This window comes from Electrona antarctica (assembly GCF_951216825.1).
Source record: "Electrona antarctica genome assembly, chromosome: 14".
Taxonomy (NCBI): domain Eukaryota; kingdom Metazoa; phylum Chordata; class Actinopteri; order Myctophiformes; family Myctophidae; genus Electrona; species Electrona antarctica.
The window spans coordinates 30,826,369-30,848,085 of NC_136795.1; the positions used below are offsets into that span (position 1 = coordinate 30,826,369).

Genomic DNA, 21,717 nt, shown 5'->3' on the forward strand with positions numbered 1-21,717 from the left:
ACAGGGATCGATTATTTGATAATTGTATTAATTTATCCATTATCGTAAAGGTTTTATATAGATTCAATCGGTTTGTTTGATTAACTGTTGTGCCCCTTCGTGCAATGGTAAATTCAGGACACACCTGCATAAATCGTCGTTCTTAAGCAATGGTTTGTGTTGGGGGCAACATCAGACTAGAGCTCTGTCAGCGTTTATAATGTTCTGTAGGGTGTACATGAATATAATTTCAACCTTTTTTTGGACGAATAAGTAGGATTCAGTTGGAAATCCTGAGGGGAAGATAGTTCAAAATATCTGTTTAAACAAGATCTCTTGGTTAAGCGCTACTAAATCATACAGACATGCGCGAATGTATCTCCATCCACATAGGGCAGGCGGGTGTCCAGATTGGCAACGCCTGCTGGGAGCTCTATTGTCTGGAGCATGGTCTCCAGCCCAATGGACAAATGCCCAGTGACAAGACAATCGGAGGAGCGGACGATTCTTTCAACACATTCTTCTACGAGACCGGGGCTGGAAAGCACGTCCCCAGAGCCGTGTTCCTCGACCTGGAGCCCACGGTCATTGATGAGGTGCGCAACGGGACCTACAGAGAGTTGTTCCACCCGGAGCAACTGATCACCGGCAAAGAGGACGCCGCCAACAACTATGCCCGTGGACATTACACCATCGGCAAGGAGATCATTGACCAGGTGTCGGACAGAATCCGCAAACTGGCTGATCAGAGTACCGGTCTGCAGGGTTTCTTAATATTCCGTAGCTTCGGAGGTGGAACGGGCTCAGGATTCACCTCACTCCTGATGGAGCGCCTGTCTGTTGACTATGGAAAGAAGTCCAAGCTGGAGTTCTCCATCTACCCGTCGCCTCAGGTGTCCACTGCTGTGGTGGAGCCTTACAACTCTATTCTGACCACCCACACCACACTAGAGCACTCGGACTGTACCTTCATGTTGGATAATGAAGCCATCTATGATATCTGCCGCAGGAACCTCGACATTGAGAATCCTACCTACACCAATCTCAACAGGCTCATTGGCCAGGTTGTGTCGTCCATCACAGCCTCCCTTCGTTTTGACGGGTCTCTTAATGTTGACCTGACAGAGTTCCAGACCAACTTGGTGCCCTATCCCCGTATCCATTTCCCCATGGTTTCCTATGCTCCTGTCATCTCTGCCGAGAAGGCTTATCACGAGCAGCTCTCGGTGGCCGAAATCACAAATGCCTGCTTCGAGCCAATCAACCAGATGGTGAAGTGTGACCCTCGCCACGGCAAGTACATGGCCTGTTGCCTCCTGTACCGCGGTGACGTGGTGCCCAAAGATGTCAACGCAGCTATCAGCACCATCAAGGGGAACCGCAAAATCCTGTTTGTGGACTGGTGCCCGACTGGGTTCAAAGTCGGCATCAACTACCAGCCGCCCACCGTGGTGCCTGGTGGAGATCTGGCCAAGGTCCAAAGGGCCGTGTGCATGTTGAGCAACACCACTGCTATCGCTGAGGCATGGGCTCGGCTCGACCACAAGTTTGATCTGATGTACGCAAAGCGTGCTTTCGTTCACTGGTACGTAGGCGAGGGGATGGAGGAGGGAGAGTTCTCGGAGGCCAGAGAAGACATGGCAGCCCTGGAGAAGGATTTCGAGGAGGTTGGACTTGACTCCCTCGATGCTGGAAGTGAGGGAGAGGGAGACGAACAGGAAGAGTATTAAGTTGCTGGATGTTTGGACTATGTTTTGTTTTACTTTATAGATCAATATTTCTGGTCACTCTTTATGTCTCTGTGGAGTTTTACAATTAACCACTTAAGCTCTATCTTATACTTAGCTCTATCTTATACTCAGTAGATCGGTTATTTTCATTATTGTCTAAAAGTTTAGCTTATAATGATATACGCAAAATAGGGATGCCTATGTGTTAGAGCTTTTGATAAGAATATCATAACTCACTTGAGCGTTCTTTTAATTTCATTAAAATTATAATAATAGTTTTGGACATCAATGAATATCAAGCTGTATCTTATAGCCATCAGTTGAATAATAATTACATATTTTTTTACAATATCCACAAAACATAGATTATTCAATGTTAGGCAAGTAACTGAAATACTGGTATAAAAGCTAGTATCACTGAAGAGTAGTAGTACACACAACAGACTCAATTGTTGAATGTCTTCAAGTATCTTAAAATCAGTCTGTTTAGTTCTGCCTAGTTTACAGACCAGAGCAGACGACCTTAGAAAACTCACGGTTGATAATAAAACATATAATCCTCTGAAGTTGTCAGCTATTTTAAATTAAAATGTAAAATTGTAGTTCGTTTTGTTTTTACATTTTCAATTTCAGTTTAGTTTTAATTCGTTTTTTAAAGTGGGTTTGCTAGTTTACCTTAGTTTTTATTTTCTGAATTGACTTCTTTTCTGAATTTATTTTCATCATGGGGTATTTACCAGGGGCGAGATTCAGAAAGGTCAGAAGATGACATCCATCTAAGAAATTGGAAGATACATTCATATCCACCCACATTACTAGCCCTTATTAAATACTGACAAGGACTAAAAAACTAAGGACATTTTCTCTTATGATTTCAGTTAGTTTAATGTAGTTTTGTAAACACAATCCTAGTTTTTACTTTTGTTTCAGTAACAGAAATGTTTTTTTCCAATTCCTGTTCTATTTATTCCGTCACTGTCTCAAAACAATGAAGAATCCATAGGGTTTATTTGTCATTAATTATTACAGACATAAGCAGTGAAATACAAGTGTAGTAAGGTCCACAATAGTCTGCTAACGGCAACATAACGTAACATAACATAACAAAAAAATAAAAGTATAAATATATAATAAGATAAAGATAAGGCCCAGATAAAGATAGGCCCCATGAGCAATGTTTATATCCTAGTGTATGGATTTAAAGAATGCGCAATAAATCATAAGCATGTATATACAGAATCAGATACATTTATATATATCCTGTACATTGTGAAATATCAGTTTGAGCAATCTGTACAGGAATATATTTTTATTTAATTTTTATTTAGTTTCTCTCTTTCTTCCTACTGTCTGTGTATTTCTTTCATGGCTCTGACAGCCGCCGGGAAGAGGGTGGCGTGTGGGACCTCTCTGCCTTTCCCGCGGAAAACGCATGATCATCTTGGTTTCCCCCCGACTTTCAAGAAGAGGCCATTTCTTTGGCACCTCTGTGACAGTTCTGCCTCCTCGTCATTATCACTGACCAGGCCTACCATGCATCACTGCACCATCAGCCAACTGGACAGAGGTGTTGCAGCTGTCTCTGGCCACACATTCATAGATGTATAGGGAGTGCAGCGGAGGGCTCGGTTCATGTCCCTGTGGGACTTCGGTGCCGAGGGTGAGGATGTTAAGAGGTGTGACTGATGCCCACCTTGACTACTAGAACAGTGGTTTTCAAACGTATTCATGTCAAGGACCCACACATTGACTCTTATTAGTCAGCGGACCCCCCATTTGAAAGGATATGCCAATTTTTACGGGTCTAGCATTGATTTTCAACCATTTTAATTTCTATCCCTGGGACCCCAATTTATACTGTAAAATCTATTTTAATTTACCAAGTCCAAATAGAAGCAAACCAAATGGACGGACTCCACTTTGAGAGCCACTGAGTTAGTGAGTTATAAAGTCAAACCAAATGGACGGACTCCACTTTGAGAGCCACTGAGTTAGTGAGTTATAAAGTCAAGGACCCAAGCAAGCACACAATGCCAGGTTCAGGTCACCATAGTGGAGACTATGGTACTGGTTCTCAACTTCAGATTTGTACCCCCAGGGGTACAAATAGACCCTTACGGGGTCTGTACCTTGGAGGGAGGGATCATGTCTCCTGCTTTTGATATCCCCCTCTGGCCATTCTTTTGTTGAGTGGTGCAAACCACTCCAACAACTGGCTTTGTACCCGTGTACCCGTGTTTGTTCGTACCAAAAAAACGAGCATGGTTGCTATGGTTAGTGTGTGACGTCACTGACATAGCTGATCAGACTATATAAGACCTTGCACCACTCAGTTCACACGGGTGTGATTTTTTATCACCGTGGGGATGTGTTTTATCCCTGCTTCTGGTCAGATTGAGACAAAAATAGCTAAACTAGACGATCTAAAAGCTTGTGAGTTGTAGATCAGCTAATCGGGGCTTAAGAAAGTTCCTGTTTCTTCTTTTATTTAACAGATTTAACAGATCGATCCCGGCTGTAAGGAACATGAAGAGGTCAAAGGTGACGAGGGCAGCTCAAGAAGCACAAGGTGAGGTCTGTTTACCCTGCAGTGGATCAGTGTTTCATACATTTCCTGTTTTTCACCTTTCCAGCAATCTTTTGAGGGCCGCTAGCCCCTCCTATGACCAGCTTTGTGTGTCTGTGTGTACTTTGTACCCCATAACGATGATTTGATTGTCTGAGCAATGTGTGTACCCAATGTGTGAGCAATGTGATGTATGATGATAAGTGTTATTTTTGAGTGTCCAGCTTTTAGTGTATGTTCACAAACTTTGTCCTAGACAAATTCCCATTGACAATGAATGGAGAATTTTACGTTATAGTGTCTGATGATGTCATAATGTACGTCATGATGATGTACTGACGTCCTACACATAAAATAAAATCCCATTGACAATGAATGGACAATTTTGAGTGTTTGCGTAAACAGATCGCCCCTCACTTCACACGGGTTAGATTTTCTATTTTAATTTCTTTATGTTTAAATCAAAGTATGTTTGTTTATTGAAAGAGTTTGTTAAAAGAGTTAAAGAGCTGGAGAGACACATTGGATCAGAACAGAGTTAACTTGCTATAGTCTAAAGCAATGATACTATGGGAATATAGTGAAATTTAACACATATTTGAACAAAAGAAAAGACAGACAAAATATCTAAAAATAACAGGATACATTGCCTTCTGTAAATATTACTATTATTGGAACAATTTATTTATATTATAACAGAGACAAAATGTGGATGACAATAAAGCTCTCATGCTCAGATTAAACATTCATATACTGAGCTTCCCCCCCCCCCCCCCCCCCCTCCCTCCCTGGCTATTTATTTGTTTCGGCGATAACACCTCCGGACATTTTTAGAGATCCAGCTTTTAATTCAAAACAGGCCACTGTTGTTTGCTGTTTTTAACATCTAAAGCCCTATGTTTGGAAAAGCGCTATACAAATAAATGCATCATCATCATCAACCGTACCTTGAACATCAAACTAGTTTGGCTCCCTGTGTAATCGTGTATTGTCTTAGTTATCCATTTAGCAGAAGCTACTAACACTGACAATAATGCTATCATATATGTTCATATTACCGGTAAATGATGATGATGATGATGATGTTCATACCACGTGGTTTCTCAGAGGCGAAGCCGTGTAGAGTCTGTCCAAACTGCTTAATTCACAAACACGGCAAACAAAAGAGAAATCAGACAATCAAACAGTTTAATGTGGAGTTTGACTTTTACTTCTACCAGCTCAGTGGCCTTGTGACCTCTCAGTCTGCCCTGAGACCAGGAGGACAGGGTTCAGTCAGGGTTCATTCCCTGGCCGAGTCATACCATAAGACTATAAAAATGGTACGCAAAGGCTCCCTGTGTGGCACTCGGCATCAAAGGTTGGATTGGGGGTAACTAAGTCCCTGTGACAAACTAGCATCTCCATGTCATGTCCAGGGGGGTATACTTGCCTCCTGCTACAGAAACAGGAGATAGGGTCCTGCCCTTTGGGCCACATGGCTTGGGAACTAGTTGAGGACCAAGGCTACTTAGGCTCTTACTTTCTTTTTTATTGGAAATATCTCGGTGAGTGTGATTATGATTATTAGAGATGATTGTTCTTTCTGAAAATGTAGTTTTCACACACACACACACACACACACACACACACACACACACACACACACACACACACACACACACACACACACACACACACACACACACACACACACACACACACAAATCAAACCTGCAACACGCTGCCAGGCTACATTGTAACCTAGGTGCCGGTTCAAACTTAATTTTAACTTTAATTTTAACGTTTTTGCTGAGAGACAATTCTCTTAAAAGTATGTGACATACTGTTCCACCATGTTAAAACGGTAGGAAGCTAAATGTGCCACTAGAGGGAGCAATAAGTCAAATCATGTTTAAAAGGTGCTGTCCCAACAGACAAGGGACAACTTCTGATATTTAAATAAGTCCATATCTAAACATATATTTTTTCATATATTTATATGGAAATAGCTTAAAATGAGACGTTTTGACAAGGTGGTCCTACAAGAAAGGGAACTGCACCATGATAACATTAATATTGAAAGAAGTTGCTAGATGTATTGCCAGTACTTCAAGTACAATATTGGCCTATAATTGAATGTTTGTAAATGTCTAGCATTCAAAACCATGTATATTTGAAATATTCATGCATGCCTGTAAAAGGTTAAGTTCAATGTATATTAACAATTATTTATAAGTATCCTTGCATTTGTTATAGGTAGTCCCTGGGGACTGCTAGCCAAAGACGGTAAGCGAAAGAAAACAAAACGAAAAGAAAACAGAGTACAGAGGTACATTATACAATAGAGGGTATACGCGTGACATCATCATCAAACCCGGAAGTTATGCAGGAACACCTACTGAGTGGCAAACAACTACTTTCTGGCCTTGACTGCCCATACATGCAAACAGAAAAGTCCTATCTGATTGCATTAAACAATGTTAAACTCACTTTGCCTGTTGCTTTGCCACTCGATTTGCCACTCAATGTGCCATTCACTTTAAGCATGCGCATACCCTCTATAATGCTATACCAGGTCAGTGGCTTGTTTCCATTGTGGTCCTTTGTATTCAATTCATCAAGACATACTGTACAAGAAATCATCAATACTATAGCAGCAGTAAAAATAAATTTACTGAATAACAGTGCAGGGAAATTTCTTTTGGCAAGCTAGTCAAATTGTGTGTTCTAATATGAGTATAGTGGACATACGTAATTATAGCATAGTAGCAGCCTAGCAGGTATGTACATGAGTTTTAAAAATAACAGCAAATGCATATAATATATCTATGCATTTGATGTATTACCTTGTCATGTCCTTGTTTACTGTAAGTCGCTCTGGGTTAAGAGCGTCTGGTTAAAAAAATACGATTATGTGCTATATGCTTCAATAGCACTGAAGCAATATTTCCAACATGTGACCTCATGTTACTATGCCAAAGTGTCAGATTTTAACTTGACCTACACTATCCCGAGCTGTGTTCAGCACAACAGCCATTCACTGTGGAATAGAGACACACTGTTGAAGCCGGCAGCAATCCATATGTGTATCTATGTTGAGATCAGGGGAGATTGACTGACAGCAGAAATCTGGTGAAACCAGGGACCACCGTCACAGTGTAATAACATTATTTCCTGGAGGTGAAAGGATTGCATAACTGTACAGTAAAATTTCACTGCCTGTTATTCATTAGGTGCCACATGTGGCCCGAAAACATACCTGAGCTTAATCAAGGCATCACTCAAACATATAGTTACTTAAAGTTCAAAGACCTGCAGCGGCTAGGAAAAATAACCAGAGGGAAGGACATGCGTGATATTCCAGTCGACGATCACAGACACAGGCCTAAAATTGTCGTACAGAGTTTAATGGAACTATGAGAGAAATTAGGCTGAGTAAAAAGCTGTCTGTCAGTAGCGGTGGATCGACTTTTCTGACCTAAAGCCCCAATCGGAATCCCACACACTATAAGCTCTAGTAGTAAGGGCTTACTCACAAATTAGGCTCAAATCATCGCTCGAGTTAGTGAAAGCGTTGACCTTTTAGGCCGGGTTTAAGCTGATACTGTCATTCAGAGGAGCTCTGGAAGACGGTATCAGTATCAGCTGTACTTGAAGCAGAGGCACGTACAGCGTCAGTGAGCGAGCAGGTCGTTTAAATGTTTTGAGGATTAGTGTGTTTTGAGGATTAGTGTTTTGCAAAAGAACACTGCTTTTATATTTTTTGCTTGATCTTGCTTTATCATTGACCTGATAACATGAACAAATTTCTTCTATCTTGGTCTTTGTCTTAACCCATTAAGACCTGAGGCCGATACTACAATGCCTCAAGATGTTTTTCAAAAATGTTCCAAAACAGCAGATGTACAAGTAAGTTTGTATTGTATTGTAGTGTATTGTATTTTTGAATACCCAATGCAAAAAAGCTAAAACATCAACAATCCAAATACCATTGCTACACTATTCTTATCCTTTCATTTTTGTCTCCACCAGGCCGAAGGCATGGGGAGAGAGTATGTTTTGCAGTCCGTCCGTGTGTGTGTGTGTCCGTCCGTCCGTCCGTCCGTCTGTGAACAGCTAATCTCCGGCACCGTTAAACCCGTCGATGCCACATTTTGCACACACACTGTATGCCAACGATGAACCTCTGCCCCAACATTTCCAGAACGGCCTGTTATAGCGCCACCAGGAGGCCGCTTTGTGCAAAACAAGTTTTTGGACAGTACACCTACATATTTTGTCCAAACATCACGCAAATTGGTACACAGTCTCTCTAGAACCATTCAACGAAACAGGTCTTTCAGATTTCTCAGACTCCATCCTGATTGGCTAAGATTAGCTTCCAAAGTTCGCAGGAGTGCTCAGTTTCAAACAAAATGCTGCAAATCATGAACACATTGTGTGATTTCCGTGAAATTGTGCACGCACATTCCCACTAGGCAGAGGAAAAAATGCCACATGAACATTTTCAACTCAGCCTCATGGTGGCGCTATAACTGGCCGAAAAGTGTTTTTACCTCTAACTGCACAGATCTGTGGATAACTTTGTATGCCAACTCCCTAGAGGCCAAGGAAAAACCTTTGCCTGGAATTGTTCACATCTGCTCTTTATAGCGCCACCAGGAGGCCGACATATGTAAAACACATTTTCGAATATTACTCCTTCAGATTTTATCCAAATTTCACGCAAATCGGTACACATGCTCTTCATAGTCATGTGATCAAGACGGGTTTGTTTGATTTCTCATAATCCACCCTCATTGGCTACGATTGGCTTCTAAACTTTTCAGGAGTAGCCCGCTTTGTACCCGTTTTGTACAAATCGCCACAACTACTCAACGCAGCATCCGATTGTGGTGAAACTGCATGCATATTCCCACTAGGCTTTGGAAGAAATGCCACTTGACAGTTTTCAAATCAGCCTCATGGTGGCGCTACAACAGGCCAAGCCGTGTCACACACACACACACACACACACACGTTTATATTGCTCCTAAACATTTTGCCAAACATCACACACACACTCCTATCCTCCTGGTGGAGACCTGTGCCCAGAAGGGCACTTTTTCTAGTTAACCAGTGTTTCAGTCAGACAACTCGCGAATAGATTTAACCAATATTTATTGTGAATGAGAATACAAGTGTGCATATAATATTTTATCTTGGTGTTCGGCTCTGCTACATTTTTCTCCCTGCTCAACACAATCAAACACCATCATTAAACATTAAGAGCAGGGAGATAGATAAAAAACCCCATGGGGAACATAAATAACAGAGCCCACCGGTGGTGCTGGGGTGGTGGTGGGAGCAAATCACATAACAACAACCAGGAACCATAAGCAGAAGGAAGGCAGGAAGAGCATGCAGTCTAGTGAGCTTAAATAGCCCACCCAATTGGTCAGCTGACTGCCACATCAGCGAATTACATGTGGGTCTTGCACACACTGAATACACCCACATAGTAATGCAGCATGTTAACCCCTTGAGTATATGAATGCGCCCTTGAGCACGGCATGAAACCCCTCGAGTATATCTGAACTAACTCCACAAGCTACGTATCATAAATCAAACTGAGATCGGCAAGCTCAAAACGCACTGCAATGTGACTCGTTGTGAGCTTGTATATCTGTAATTTCCACTGCGCAACACTGGTGCACAACAAAGTAAACGAACAGCTGGTATACATACGTGCAACGCTGCCCTGCATGGCTACTGCAACATTCCACTTTGGCAACGGGACAAGCTTTGCGAATTCTCCTTGATTGCGACTAGTGCTTGACTGATGGCGAGATAACAGGATTTGCACTGGGATCTGAGTGCCCGGCATTTTTCTGCAGATTATTCGGGACAGCTTGGGCCCTCTGGCTTTGCACATTTCTCAGTGACAGCCGCCTCCACCTCGTGTTAGTTCTACCTGAGTGGTCCTTCTTGGACATGTTATAAGGGGAGGAAAACTAGGGCGCAACCTTTTCGCTCATCTTAACCACTTGAACCTGCATTTCAAAATAGATGAGCGTGTGGCAAAGAAAGGTTGGTGGAAAATAGAAGTAGAAGATTTACAAGCAATGCAATGCGTTGTGAGCTTGTGTATCGGCTGGAGTCGTTGAAGAGATTCGGTGTAGAGGGGAAATAGGATAAACCCTTGTAGGACCTTGGTCAACAATAGGGTTTAAGTGGTAGTATAGCACTGCTACGATTGTGGTTTGTATTGCATGATAGTTAAAATGCCTCCACTTTGTCACTTGAATTGAATTGCTTTCAGGCGATGGACTGGATAAGCCAGTATGTATGTATTCAGCTCACATGGTCACTTGTTGGTGAGTGGAGGAATTGTGAATGTGAGTGGGGAGTAAGTAAGTAAGCCTTGCCACGCCATGTGGCCCATAGGGCAGGAGCCTATCTCCTGTTTCTGCAGCGTGAGGCGGCTTGGTGATGTACAAGTACATCCCCTAAGACAAGTACACAATCCAGCCCTTGATGCTGAGTGCCAAGCAGCTAGGGAGCCATTGGATTTGCGTCCCATTTTTGTAGTCTTTAGTATGACCTGGCTGAGGATGGAACCCCGACCTCCCAGTCTTGCAGGGCGAACACTCTAACCTCTGACCTGGTATAGAGAAGAGGGGAGCACATACACAACTCTTCAAAACTCCCTCTCTCCCTCTCTCCCTAAGCACGCACTTATCCTATTCATTGTTTTAATCCACTCATATAATTTAGTAATACATCATTTTGTGCAGTGTTGTGACATCAGCATTGGAGGAGACCGCCACCACACCAGAAAGACAATACAAACCACAGTTATTCAGTACCTGCCTCAGCACATATCCATCTAGTCCCACCACTGTTTCTCAAAGTAGTGTCTGGACCACCTGAACTGTGTGTGTGTGTGTGTGTGTGTGTGTGTGTGTGTGTGTGTGTGTGTGTGTGTGTGTGTGTGTGTGTGTGTGTGTGTGTGTGTGTGTGTGTGTGTGTGTGTGTGTGTGTGTGTGTGTGTGCGGCAGTGGCTCAGGGTAGAGCGTCCAGATGGCAAACGCGAGGTTCCCAGTTCGATCCCAGGCTCCCCCAGAGTTGGTGTCAAAGTGTCCTTGAACAAGACTCTGAACCCCTAATTGCTCCCGATGTGCAGGTTGGTGCCTTGCATGGTTTCCCCTGCCATTGGTGTAATGTAGATCTGTGTGTGAATGGGTGAATGTAATGCACAATCTATGTAAAGCGCTTTGGATAAACTATTTACTATTTTCCATTTATTGCTTTCCATAAAAAGCCTTTTTCGTGAGGTTTGCTGTGCAAAGGAGAATATCTACAAGCTCACAACACATTGCGGTCGTGGCGCATTGTGAGCTTGTAGATCTAATTCATGTCAGCGTGTGATGAATGCTATAGTGTAGAAACATCCATCCTATTGTCATCTATCATCTCCGATCTACTATCAAGCGATGCAGAGGCGCTAAACGATAATATGCTGGATTTGATTCACTGAGCACAGAGAATCACACACACACACACACACACACACACACACACACACACACACACACACACACACACACACACACACACACACACACACACACACACACACAAACCTGAGTGGTTTCTATGTACAGGTGGAGGTGAAATGGACACCCAGCCATCCAAACAGAAGGGCCACAATGGCCAGAGGTGGGCTTTGTTCAAACTGAAAAGCAACCCTCCGTTATCACTGTACCATCATTAGTGAAGATAAGAATGCACATAAGTAGGTCGGAGGGGCTTATTATCAGTATCAGCCACGCAACAAGGGTGTCTGTACCCTTTACAATGTAGATCTAGACCCCTGGGAGATGAATTGCTGAGGTGGATTTCAACATCAGCTCCCATCACAAGTGCATGTTCACCAAGCTTAATGCATGTTCGCCAACCTTAATGCATGTTCGCCAACCTTAATACATGTTCGCCAACATTAATGCATGTTCGCCAACATTAATGCATGTTTGCCAACCTTCCAACCTTAATGCATGTTCGCCAACCTTAATGCATGTTCGGACTAACGAGACTTCGGATCTATACAGTCCCCAACTTGGTTGCCCTATAGTTCTAGATCAGTAGGTGGAGAGTTTTCTGGCTGGCCAGGGGGAGGCTGTTTAGAGACCAGGACTACTGCAGGTTTTTTTGTCAGGTAATTTTAAATAGACGTCTGAGCTCTAGTAACTGAGTTCTGCTATTTTCAGTTGACGAAATCAACACTGTTGTGTGCGTTTGCGTGCGTCACGCGTGCATTGGGCTAATGTTTTGCTGTCCACATCATGCTCTGTGCATGGCTGTCTCTCTCTCTCAGGTGCCTGGACTTTGTCTCCAGGCAGTGACACTCTCTCTGGACTGACGCCACCCCGTTGATAGGCAGGTAGAGGCCAAAGGTCAGGGGTCACCCATTGTCCAGCTAGCCTGAGGTATAACCTGGTCGATGGACCTAATTATTATTACCCCCTGGGAAAAGGAGTCCTCGAAAAGAGTTCACCTATTTGCGTGTGTGTGTGTGTGTGTGTGTGTGTGTGTGTGTGTGTGTGTGTGTGTGTGTGTGTGTGTGTGTGTGTGTGTGTGTGTGTGTGTGTGTGTGTGTGTGTGTGTGTGTGTGTGTGTGTGTGTGGATATAGCAGATCTACAAGCTCAAAACACATCACAATGCGACATCTGCTATTTCCACTATTATTTAAAAGAAAATTAAGTATAAAGCAATTAGAGAGAGACACAGAGAGAGACACAGAGAGAGAGAGAGAGAGAGAGAGAGAGAGAGAGAGAGAGAGGGAGATTATCAGCTCCAATGTTGGCCAATAAACGTGAACGGGCATTTACAGCACATTTTTCCCGAGAGAATCCATTCACATAAACAGAAGATGACAAATTTTACAGACTGCGTTATTGATTGATTTGTAACATCGTTAAAGAGCAGGCCCTGTGGCCCCGTGGGCTCTCCTAGCCCCGGGGCCCAATAAAAACAGGAGCCTCCCTAGTCGAGCTGCTCCCAAAACGCTGCCTCGCCTTTCTTTCAGCTCTACTGAACAACATACATACAGTCCTCCTGAACACTCAACTGTGCACTGTACAGTTGTATGTGGGCAATGTGCACGCTCACGCTCATGCTTGCCTGAGTGCACATATACAGTATTTCCACATGTAACATGTTTGCATGAATGTATAGGCGTGTGTGTGTGTGTGTGTGTGTGTGTGTGTGTGTGTGTGTGTGTGTGTGTGTGTGTGTGTGTGTGCGTGTGCGTGCGCTTGCGCATCTAATATGTATCCAGTACTACTATCTGCACAGTGTCTTATTATGTTTAAAATGATCTAACATCTGGAAATGGACACTGCTGGACTTCAATAGAGGGCCATGCTTTTGTTTTGTTTTTTGTAATTCATTTATTGGTAAGATCAGTGTCCCGTTAATCCTCGCTTTTGCTTACTGGCTTTTGCTTACGCTGCAGTCGGATCTTCAAAAAACAATTTTAGCACTTGTTGGGCTTGTATTGTGTTGGGAATTCTGCAGTGGACACGGATCAGCCATAAAGTACATGTGAGCAAAAATCTAAACAAGATGAATAAAGGAAGACTCTGGAAAAGCAATATACTGTACATGAGTCTAAGATATACCGCCGCAGAGATAAATGACATCTCGACTCCCTGTGTGATTCTTTTTTCTCTCTCTCTCTCCCTTGGACGAGATCTCCAGCCAGCGGTGTCTCCAGTGAGTCATCTGGATCCTCCATACATCTGGCCAGCTAGCCAGTATACTTTCCGCCCCCGTGTCTTTCTTTAGGACGTCCAAGTAGGTGTGGGACGTCCTTGTGATCGATGTCCGTGTGTTGGCTGACTTTGCTCCCATCCGTAGCACAGGCTTGCTGGCTGGGAGCTCCCTGTCTCTGTGAGAGACTGGCCAGCCTCATTCTCCTGGCTGCTGTCTTCTAAGTTCTCACTCACTCTTGGTAGCCCCACATACAGATGCTTGTTGGTATATGAACACTGTACCATGATGCTGTGAATGTGATCATAACCATTGCCTCTGTTACAACTTTCCACTTACATGTACTGTCCTTTTACTACCGTAAACATTTAAATACGTTATTGACTAGAGCCTCCCTCCTTTTTTCCCTCTACACCAAACTTTTTCTGCGAAAATAGATCTGATCTACTGCAACATGGCATTGTAAGCTATACTATTTTAGCTGGATGTTCTCCCCAGAATTTGGATTGACTCCAAGATTCATCTATTTAAACCCAACCTTAACTATACCACTTTGGCACATACAGAGCGAACCTAACATGCATGACATTTATACATTGTAGAAACTGTTAAGGTATTAGATAACACTAATAAATATGTAGAAGGGAGTTCCAGCCGCGCCTCTAGCCTATAGCAGGCCAGTCTGGTGCATCTCAGGAGCAGGATGGATAACATGCGAACAAGAAGGCACTGGAGCAGCTCAGACGATTTAGGCCCTTAGTTTATTATAGCAGGGTGCAAGTAAAAAGTGACAACGTTTCGATGTGTAAGTTACATCTTCGTCAGGTCATAGCCCGAGGGGGCAACACAGTAAGGCTTAAGTACACAGGGGGCAGGCCCTTAGTTAACCAATGTCACACAGCCAGCAATCATTAGTTCATACATATTTTACTAATAAATATGCTTTTAACAGCATTACTGCTAGTAAATAGCTATAAATATGAGAATTAAACATTTGGACACTACACATGGCAAAGAAGTAAATAAGTGTTTTCTAGTTGATAGCACATTGAGTACAGTGAATTCACACCACACCAATTCACACCATATGCTTTTTTATGCATGGGAACTATACGAATGGAAATGAACATTCATGCTATACAGTATATATGGCATATTTACATTGCATTGTATGTGTGGTGTTCATCAATGTGCTTTACGTCCCTCCCAAATAAATGTTAAAAATTTAAAGAAAATCTGCTATTATTGAAAATAATGATAATAATTTTATTTTGCAATGTTCAATCAGTTTGCATTTTTTTAAACAAATCTTCTCTTGGTGGGTCCCTAGCTGACAAAACATTTTCAGATGGGGGGTCTGCGGCCAAATGAATGCATATCATTTTGGGGGGTCCTTGGCACCAACATCTACTGATTTGGAAGGCATTTGGAGAATCAGCCTTAAATGGGTTAAGGTTAAGTAAGTGAAAGTAATGAAGCGTTTCATCATTTACGAGGGGGATACGTTTTGTTTTCCTTTAGTGAACACACACAGAGACGTGCTCTGAGTGGCCACTTCACTATATGACCTCCGTCTACCCTGAACCACACACATCCACATTCAAGGCCCGCTTGTGGTCTGAGAGAGTTTATTATTTTTACTTGAGTAAATGCAGCAATATTACAATATAAAAAAATACTCTGTTAACCCATTAAGACCTGCAGGCCGATTCTACAAATGCCTTTCTAAATAAGTAGTTCTCACACTTTCAAGATGTTTCAAAAATGTTCAAAAATAGAGCTTGTAGATCTGCTATTTTTCTTATGTTTCGTAATGACAATCTAAATTTACAAAGTAACTTGTAACTAAAGTTTTCAGGTAATTGTAGTGGTAATAAGTGTATGAGGAAGAATTTAGGCCTGATGGCTATTGTTTTGGTACAGCCTGTCTTGTTATGATTCAGCTTGTCCTTGTAGGTCTCTCAAGTAAGGTCAAAATTAGACAAATCTGCCAGAGGTAATAGTGATTAGTCTGGCAACACCAGGCTACCTCAACATTGTGCTCTAGTACAGCATTAAGGAGTTGAGACATTTCATTTTGAAGTACAGTACATGAGTATAAGTACCTTACGTTCCACCAGGGATGTGTAGGCTTGTGGTCGGAGAGAGAGTTTACTGGGGGATTACTGGTGGTGTGGGAAGTGAAGTCAGCCGTATACAGTCTCGTACTGTACTGTGGTTGTTTGGAGAACTCTCTCAGCCAGCGGAAAGTTCACAATGTGATATCATTAAAGTGCTATTAGCCCTTAATGCACGCTGCGCGGCCCTGGGGTCAATTGCAGTTTGATCATTTGAGATATACACTGGCTTTGCACAGGATGTCCTTAAATCAAATTAAAGATCTTCCTTTGTTGGAGCTCCTTTAGGGGCTTCCCTGGGAGCAAAGCTGTTGGCAGAGCCCAGTCGATGACCTCCCAGGATTAGCCACTTAAACCAGAGCTTCTCAAAGTGGGGTCTAGGGACCCCCCCCCCAGGGGTCCTTGAATTGGTTCCAGGGGGTCCCCAGTTAACCACTTAAACCCACTATTGTTTTGTTTGTTTTTACATCCACAACAAATCGCTTAGCCAAGCACGTTGTGACGTTGTAGATCTATGTTCATCCTATAGGGCCTCCGGGGTTCATGTGGTTAAAGATGTTTTCTCTCTGCCAGAAATAAAAATGTATACATTTATTACAAATTGTTCCTAAATTAACGTTTGTGGCTTCTTTACAGTAAATGTGTATATTGTATGTGAGAAATGGCCAAATAAATTGATCAGATACTTTAAAATGTTGTAATACAATGTAACTCAATTAGAGAGATTCTGATGCCAGAACCTGTTCTACGCCATTATTGTTTTTTTCTCATTTTTTAAAATAGTGTTGAATTTCTAATAAAATCTACAGAAAAGACGACAAATTAGATGAATTGTCTCTGTCGCGTGGAAACCTCATGTCTTTAGTTTAAAGAGTAGCAGATCTACAAGCTCACTTAGCTCAGATCTACAAGCTCTTAGCTCATAGCAGCGCGTTTTGAGCTTGTAGAGATCTATAGTCTTCAAGATCTCTACAAGCTCAAAATGCGTTGCTACGTGCCATGTTTCAAGCTTGTATTTTGATGCTTTTGTGTGACGCTGTAGTATAATCAAAAAAGTAGGGAATTTAAATAAAACCAAAAAGTTATAATAATGGTGATAAGAAGTTTCTGCCTGACAGCTACTTTTATGGAACAACCAGCAAACTGCTTGTTATCGATCTAAGACAGGTTATTTTACAGAGTAAATAAATGGTTAGCTGTGTATAGAAATCTGATGGATGGATATGCATTCTACACAGTTAATGTACACACAGTTTACGTTGTGTGTTAATGTACAGAGGTGGTGTTAGTCTTGATGGACTGGTATTGGGTTCATGGAGCAGGTCGTTTTCTTGGGTGGGTTGGATCAGTGCTAATCCTTGTTTTCCAATCCCTTTTCTCTTTTACCCCGTGTTTCATCAAGTTTCTTGAGAGCAACTGACGAACGATGACCATGCAAAGCCATGCAAGCTGCTGCAGCTGCACACTGGTGTTTGTTCGTGGAGGAAGAGGATGCGTTTCACGACTGTGAGGTATATCATATCGCCTCTGTCATATGTCCAAAACCAAACCTCTTACTTTTCAAAATTCAGATTAAAAAATAACAAAAATAATAGATCTACAAGCTTGAAACGCGGTGTGAAGCTTGCAGATCTGCTAATTGTTATCCTTTTGTGTGACGCTGAATGAAAAAACATCGCATGGATGCACCTGGGACGTATCCTTAGTGATGTATCCCAAGGTCATCAGGGTTTCGGGTCTCGCAACATCATACCCTCACTCAGGTGACCCAGCCCGGGGGGAGCAAGTCCCGACTTATGTCCCAGTAGCTACCCACGATCATCACGGTCACATTAGGGAAAGACAGGGTCACACAGTCCGCCACTCCCGAACTACTCTGCCGGGACTGGGAGGTCTGGCACGTGGAAGGACTAGGCTCTGTGGGTTGACTCCTGTCCGGGCCCCTCCTACGTCTCACCAGGTCCACTCCTGCTCACCAGGTGCAGCCAGTAGTATGATCAAGTAGGACATTCATTTACAAAAAAACCCACCAAAGGTTAAAATAAGGAGATAAGAGGTTTCTGCCCAACAGCAACGATATGACCATTGATGTTTAGAATTTATATCAGGGCCGGGAGTTTGAAAGTGCTGAGATTTTTTCTACCATTGAGATAACAGAGCCTGCCTGATTGCTCAGGGCATGACAAAAAGTCATTTTGGGGGTGAACTATCCCTTTAATCCTGATCTGCTGCTGATTGGGGACGTGCCGACACAGACTGAGGAGGTTTTATTTCGCTATTTTTGCTGAATGTTCACGTATATTCACTGAATGTTTGCTTATATGACATGCACAGAATAGGTGCTCTAGTGTGCATCTGGGTAAAATAGGGAAAACAATGACCCGTTTTGGCCTAAGGGTGGCGCTAGAGGACGGGCCATGGTCACCAAAATCAGTAAGTAAGTATCGAGGATGGAGCTTGCCTTGAAGGTGTGTGTGTTAAATTCCATGACAATCCAGCCATGCAGTACTTCTAGAGACATCTTGTTTGGGACCACAGTGTTACAGATAAGAGTGACGTGCCAGTGCAATAGCTAAGACAAGAGGCAATTTAGGCGCTTTAAATAGGTGCTGACACTTCCCTGAGTTCCCAACTTCCCTCATATGAATGAACTTAAAAGGCTCCTGAAAGGTCTGCTCAGTGCTTGGAATCACAATACAAAAGAAAAAAAGGACCGTTTCAGTTCTGACGCGGTTGAAAGTGCAGCATGTTGACAGATTAATAATAATGTATTTATCTTAGCAGGGCCTGCTTAGTTGGGCTAATGGCATCTTATTGTATCATGCAACGAAGCTGGCATGGCGGTGGAAAGCATTAAATCAGTGTTGTCAAATTGTGAGAGAAAATAAGCAGCCAGTTCTACGAAAACAAGCCCAAAAGAAAGACTATAGGCCACATGAGCTGCTACTAGCTACATTGGCTATTTGAAAATAGCTGATCTACATGTGCACAATGTGTCGTGATGCAGTGTGTTGAGAGCTTATAGATCGGATATTTTCAGGTCCTTGACATGAAAATGTTTGAGAAGTTTAGGATTAGGAAACACGCCCAAATAAGCAACTACAGACTAGACTAGAAAAAATCCCCCCCAAAAAACGTGACCTAGACCTACCAAATGTACCAATATAGACGAATCCACAGAGGGGTGCTTTGGTCGCAGGCATAGCTGAGATGTCACATTAAGTGCCGCTTGACACTTCAGCATTGATTGCCTACACCTGGCCTACAGGGCACCGCTCCATGGATTTGTCCATTTGCACGCTACTTTTACAGAAAAACAATGAAAGCCCAAAGTCGCTTATAACAAGCGGACATGGCAACATTGCATTAAACCTGTCTGTCCACTGAGCCAATATAATTTGGTACATTGCATGGAAAAACCACTTAGTAAATGGTAAATGGTGCATTTATATAGCGCCTTTATCCAAGGCGCTTTACATAGATTGTGCATTACATTCACCCATTCACACACATTCATACGCCGATGGCGACGGAAGCCATGCAAGGTACCAGCCAGCACATCGAGAGCAATTTGGGGTTCAGTGTCTTGCCCAAGGACACTTCGACATGTAGACAGGAGGAGCCGGGATTCAAACCGCCGACCCACGGATCATTGGACGACCTGCTCTACCCCCTGAGCCACAGTCGCCCCACTAAGTTGACTTAGTGTCAACTGAACTCATATACTCTTCACCACTTCAATTGGAACCTTTTCAAATTTGGGGCTAAGAAAGGAGCTGTGTGTGCAGGGCCGAGCACAGCGCCCTGTGGGATCCCCCACCCAAGGCACTGAGATGAAATTGCAGAAAGTTGTGGTTGTTGGTTAAAAACATTTCGGCAGCTTCAAAAATGCCCACACCACAGTGCTATTAAAACACAAATCTTCTCTTCTTCTGGGGGTCCCTGGCACAACATATTTTCAGATGGGTGGTTCCGCGGCCAAATGCATGGAGAAGTTTGAGAACCACAGCTTTAGAAGGCATTTGATACACAAGATTCGATACACCAGTGCAACGAACCATGTACAACCCAGATTCGGCACAAACAAGGGACTAAATTATTTTCGCTCCTATGCCACCAAAATGTGGAACGCCCTACCAACAGTCATTAAGACATGCAAATCCCTTGACTCCTTCAAAACCGCTCTCAAGGGGCACCTACGGACGGCTGCAATTCGAAACTGGCCCCCGTAAAATCTGGGGTATCCGGTACATAGAAGTGTCTATTTGTACGTCTCTAAATGTTTTGATGAATTGAACAAGGTGGACCCTCTTGTAAACAAGTGTAATGCTTAATTCGGTCGTCCACTCACAGTTAACACTCCCATCGCCCAGGACGAAGTACTTTGTCCTTTCTATTAGTAACGCCCGACGCCCAGGACGAAGTATTGTCCAAAAGACGAAGATTATTGATATGAGAACGGATCGCATGGCTCTATAGCCCAGGCGCGCCTCCTGGGCAATCCTCGGTGACGCGCAAGAGTGAGACGTCATCGAAAAACTCCCTCCTCTGTTTAGCTGATGAAAACGAAAATCTTAAAACGTTCATAACTCGCAATCTAAATCATCCCGTCTTTTTATGAAAAAAGATCCTGTGTTAGACGGCGCTCCGCGGTCCAGTCGCTAGTCTCGATAGATGTATTATTGTCTCCCGTTGTTGTCGATCGACTCTAGAGTGGTGTGGCTATTGTTAGCTGCTACACACACATCAACAACTTCCGCCGGTCCGTCTGGAAAAGGGGTCTGTGTTTATAAATCGAATGGGCGCTATAATGTAATGGATTAAATAACCCCGGGCAATTAAAGTGTTTTAACAGTCTTTGTATTGAGTTTGTGCTTGAAATGTACTGTAATTCTGCAAACTGTTAATAAATATTTCAATCAATCAATTTGTAGAATCGGCTTCAGGTCTTAATCGGGTTAAGCGTGTTCCCCATTGAGTTTTCCCATTGATGAAAAGTGCATGAAACCCAATATTTATGCTTGTTAAGTCAGAATGCTTTGGAATTGGATCTCATGGTTATGAGGTGCTAGTTGAGTGGATTGAGGGTTTGAGGTTCTTGAGCCAGGAGGACAATGGCAAGTTGAGTGGATTGAGGGTTTGAGGTTCTTGAGCCAGGACAATGGCAAGTTGCTTAATGCGAGTCGCCTGCCAAACTTAAGCCACTGCAGTGTTTACACTAATCCTCATACAAAGTGTTCTGTGAAGCAGTCTGTTTTGTATCAATTACATTGGTACACGATGCATGCGTTGAATTAGTGCATGGACATTAGACCGTAGTACTTCCTTAGCCTCAACGACCTTGCAGGCTTATGCAAAGGTTAAAATGTTTAGTTAGCATGTTATGTAGACAGAGGCCAGGTTCATTTGGCTGACCTGGCATCCTATAGTTTGTATAGTTTTAAAACTTTTAATGTATAGATTTTTAATTTTTTGAGTGGTGCAAACCACTCCAACAACTGGCTTTGTACCTGTGTTTGTTCGTACCAAACAAACGAGCATGGTTGCTATGGTTAGCAACCAAAAAAACGAGCATGGTTGCTATGGTTA

General features: G+C 42.9%; 1 protein-coding gene across 1 annotated transcript; it reads left to right on the forward strand.

Annotated features, from left to right (window-relative positions):
* Nucleotides 1–344: 344 nt before the first annotated feature.
* Nucleotides 345–1,709, forward strand: LOC306936827 (tubulin alpha-1A chain-like; the record flags this gene model as incomplete). The annotated part of the gene is made up of 1 exon (XM_079520451.1): nucleotides 345–1,709. One exon carries the CDS (start codon nucleotides 345–347, stop codon nucleotides 1,707–1,709), a length of 1,365 nt encoding a protein of 454 aa, XP_079376577.1.
* Between the last annotated feature and the right edge of the window lie 20,008 nt (nucleotides 1,710–21,717).